This window comes from Mandrillus leucophaeus, unplaced genomic scaffold (genome assembly GCF_000951045.1).
Source record: "Mandrillus leucophaeus isolate KB7577 unplaced genomic scaffold, Mleu.le_1.0 Scaffold632, whole genome shotgun sequence".
In the NCBI taxonomy this organism is placed as follows: domain Eukaryota; kingdom Metazoa; phylum Chordata; class Mammalia; order Primates; family Cercopithecidae; genus Mandrillus; species Mandrillus leucophaeus.
The window spans coordinates 1,126,932-1,130,653 of record NW_012106831.1 but is presented as its reverse complement, the minus strand read 5'-3'; the positions used below and the strand labels follow the sequence as shown (position 1 = coordinate 1,130,653).

Genomic DNA, 3,722 nt, shown 5'->3' with positions numbered 1-3,722 from the left:
CCAGGCATGGTGGTGTATGCCTTTGTCCCAGCTACTCAGGAAGCTGAGGGACGAGACTTGCTTGAACCTGGGAGGCAGAGGTTGCAGTGAGCCGATATTGAAGCACTGAACTCTAGTCTGGGCGACACTGCGCGACTCTGCAAGACAACAAAAAAAAAAAAAAAAAAAAAAAATTAGACCCAAAGTCTTCAAAACATGTATAGCCACCATCTGTCTACTTCTATCTATATCTATCTATTTATCATCATCTTTTTTGTACAACATGACTTGGCATCTATCAGAATACAAGCTTTCCTGTTGTGAAATTCTGTAAGAATGTCAAATTTGAACTCATTACTTCTTGAAGTTTATTTAATTTACTAGGCGGTGTTTAATGATCTGCAGTGCATCAAGAAAAAATAGCCTAAATTTTCTCATAGCTAAAAATATATCCAGTCATTAAAATAGATTATTCACAACCAGAAGCTCTCTAAGTGAAGAACTTATCTTTTCTTAGCCATTCAGGCAAACTGAGTGCATTAAACTAAAGCCTCAATGAAAATTTCCACTCCTTCCTTATTCCTCTGATTTCCCTGATGAATCCAGTAGGGCTGGTAAGTTGCTGTGAGAACCTTCTCACGTCCCTGTTCTAAATCTAGAGCTGAGACACTCTAAGGGCCATGCATCATGCTTTCGTGGCTGCTTTCTTGTGTGGTTTTACCATGTGTTCAGAGTGCCTTCATCACAGTTGATTATTTATTGAGTCTGGTGTCTGCTGAAGCTGTCAGACACAGGACTAAACTCAGGAGATATCATCTGAAAAGTTTAACATTTCCTGCAAATGGACTTAGGGTGAGAGACCATTATATGCCACATGACTTGGCTTTTGAATGGCAGCTGATGTGATTGTGATTCCTTCCTTCCATGTGGGTGACAATCACAGAGGACCCCTCCACCATCACTGAGTGAAGCCTTTTGGTCTCAGCAGGCTCCTCACAGCGGCCTTCACGTCCTTGTTCCTTAGGCTGTAGATGATGGGGTTGAGCATGGGGGTCACCACCCCATAGAAAAGAGGGATGAGTTTGTCTGAAAGATCCTCTTTGTCTGCTCCCATGGAGTCCTTAGACTTGGGCTTCCCATACATGAAGAATAAGGTCCCATAGAAGACAATCACCACAGTGAGGTGCGCAGAGCAGGTGGAGAAGGCCTTTCTCCTCCCCTCAGCTGAGGGGATCCTCAGGATGGTGGCGATGATGAAGACATAGGAGAAAGAGATGAACAGAACCGGGACTCCCAGGAAGATCACATTGGTCACCTCCATGCTGATCACATTGATGGAAATGTCAGCACAGGCCAACTTGAGAACAGCCAGAATCTCACAAGTGAAGTGGTTGATGATGTTGTTCCCACAGAAGGGCAGCTGAATTGCCAAGGATGTGTGTACCACGGAAGCAGCACCACCAATAGCCCAGGAGCTGGCAGCCATGGGCACATAGGCAGCCTTGCTCATGATCACAGGGTACCTAAGGGGGTTGCAGATGGCCACATAGCGATCAAACGCCATCACACTCAGGAGCAAGCACTCTGTTCCTGCCATGGCAAAGGAGAGTGCCATCTGCACAGCACAGGCTGAGAAGGAGATGGTTTCCTGGGGAGTCAAAAAGCTGTCCAGGACCAGTGGGACTGAGGAGGTAGTGAAGCAGATGTCCAGGAAGGAAAGGTTCCCCAGGAAGAAGTACATGGGTGTGTGCAGGCGGGAGTCAAGGATGGTCACCAGGATGAGGACCCCGTTGCCCAGCAGGATCACCAGGTACATTAGCAGGATGAGCACGAAGAATGTCTTTTCCAGCTCTGGGTGGGCAGAGAGCCCCAGGAGAGTGAACCCCATCACAGGGGAGGTCTCATTGGCTTTTTCCATGTGATATCCCCTCTGCCATCAGCAAAGTACTGAGCAGCACATCAGGCTTTTTGGAAAGAGTCCTAGGCATCTGATATGTGGTCAAGTTCCACTGCATAATAGAAGAACATACCTGTGCAAGAGAAAAATGATGAAAAGAGACATTAGGGGGTATCTTAGAAGACAGAAGGTCAGAGCTGAACAGGTAGTGGGTGAGGGCCTCAAATGTCCAGTTGTGCCTGAGGGATTTTTCTGATGTTGCTGCACCCTCTCGGTGTCCACAAAGGTAATAGAGGCCTAGGGAGGAGGAGTGATCTGTCCAAATCTTCTGAGCAAGTTGGTGACAGAGACAAGACTTGAACCCAGCAGAGCATATCCCTGGCCCAAGGTGGGTTTTTCCTCTGCATTATGATTAAGTACTAGGAAATGCTATGAATTATTTCTCTTTAATGTAAATCCACAACAATTTCATTTGATCTGGGCTTTCTTAGATTCTCAGAGAGGAAAATTCCCAAGAAGATGCAATTCTTGGACCTAGAAAGTGATAAGTTTCTTTGAACTTTGATTACACGTGGGAGGAAATTGTGCAAAATTGTTCAACTGCATTCACACAGAAACCAGCCTAGTTAATACTCAACCATAAAGAGGATTACTTCTTCAGTCTAGTGACACAGGCTTGAGCATTGACAGAATAGATCTGCCTATTTGAAATATGGATTTATTTCTATACATGGGGAGGTCCTATAGCTGGGAAATTTATGAAGCCAACAAATGGATTTGTTGGAGTGACTGAACTCACAACACTGTGCAGCTTACCAATTAGTTAATGCAATATTAACAACCACACTCTAACTACAGTTAATCGATAGTAGAGTATATGGCGTTAACTTCTGATCCCATCTCATTAGGATGCTTGTGAAATTCCTAACCGTGAATGACTAAGAACGTTTTTCTTTGTCCTTTTATGTTTGCATTTTATTCTTGTGTTATCTTCTGACTCTCTGACTCCATTCTTGAGTTCTATGCAAGCAGTTGGCTTTTAGGAAGACCTATATGCCTTTGTGTAGAGGATATCTAGTCTCTTACTTGCAATTTCCCTGACTCTAAATTCAAAGTACTCATATATAATATTTTGATAGCTCCTTCTTAATGACAGTGGCTCTATGAGTGTGTATAAGAGTGGGTGGATGATGGAAGATGAGTGGTTAATATTAACATTAGTGAGAATCTACCCTGTGCCATATTCCTTGAAACAGCTCATGGAGAAGATATTATCATTCAGGTTTTACAGGTCAAGTAACTGGAGCTCAGAAGATAAATTTGCTCCTTGGGGTTGAATGGCAGAGCTGGAGTTGGATCCCAAGCCCTAGTCCTGATTTCTTTCATGAAACAGCTGCTTTTCTCTTTTGGTGCACAGCTTTGCAAAAGATTCTGTCCCTCCAATATCAGACAGACTTGATAGTCCTATTTATAATTTTCTCTGTGCTAATATTACTATAGCATAATGATAAATTAAAAGGACAAAGTCAAACTTGTACACTGTTATGATCTCAGTCAGCTCTGTGTATTCTCTGGCCAGTCTCACTGTCTGTCCAACACTCTCTTCAGTCATGGGGAGGGTTTATGTCAGATGTGTTGTCAGGCAGTGCAGCTCCCATCCTAAATGGAACTCAGGGTTTTTCAAACTCTTTATGATTGACATTTTGTGCTGGATGATCCTTTGGTGTGAGGGCTGTCCTGTGCATTGTAGGATGTTTAGCAGAGTCTCTGGCCTCCACTGATCAGTTGCCAATAACATCTTCTACCCTGAGTTGTAACAACCAAAATGTTTCCAGATGCTGCCACA

The 3,722-nt window shown here is 43.8% G+C and overlaps 1 protein-coding gene across 1 annotated transcript; it reads right to left on the bottom strand.

Moving 5' to 3' along the window:
- Positions 1–912: 912 nt before the first annotated feature.
- On the bottom strand, positions 913–1,945 carry LOC105554228 (olfactory receptor 2S2). The gene has a single exon (XM_012000616.1). It carries the CDS (start codon positions 1,895–1,897, stop codon positions 938–940), a length of 960 nt encoding a protein of 319 aa, XP_011856006.1. The 5' UTR covers positions 1,898–1,945; the 3' UTR covers positions 913–937.
- Positions 1,946–3,722: the final 1,777 nt, after the last annotated feature.

What these genes read in the sequence shown, in the direction of transcription:
- LOC105554228 (XM_012000616.1), bottom strand. Translation starts at nt 1,897, where the DNA reads ATGGAAAAAGCCAATGAGACCTCCCCTGTGATGGGGTTCACTCTCCTG.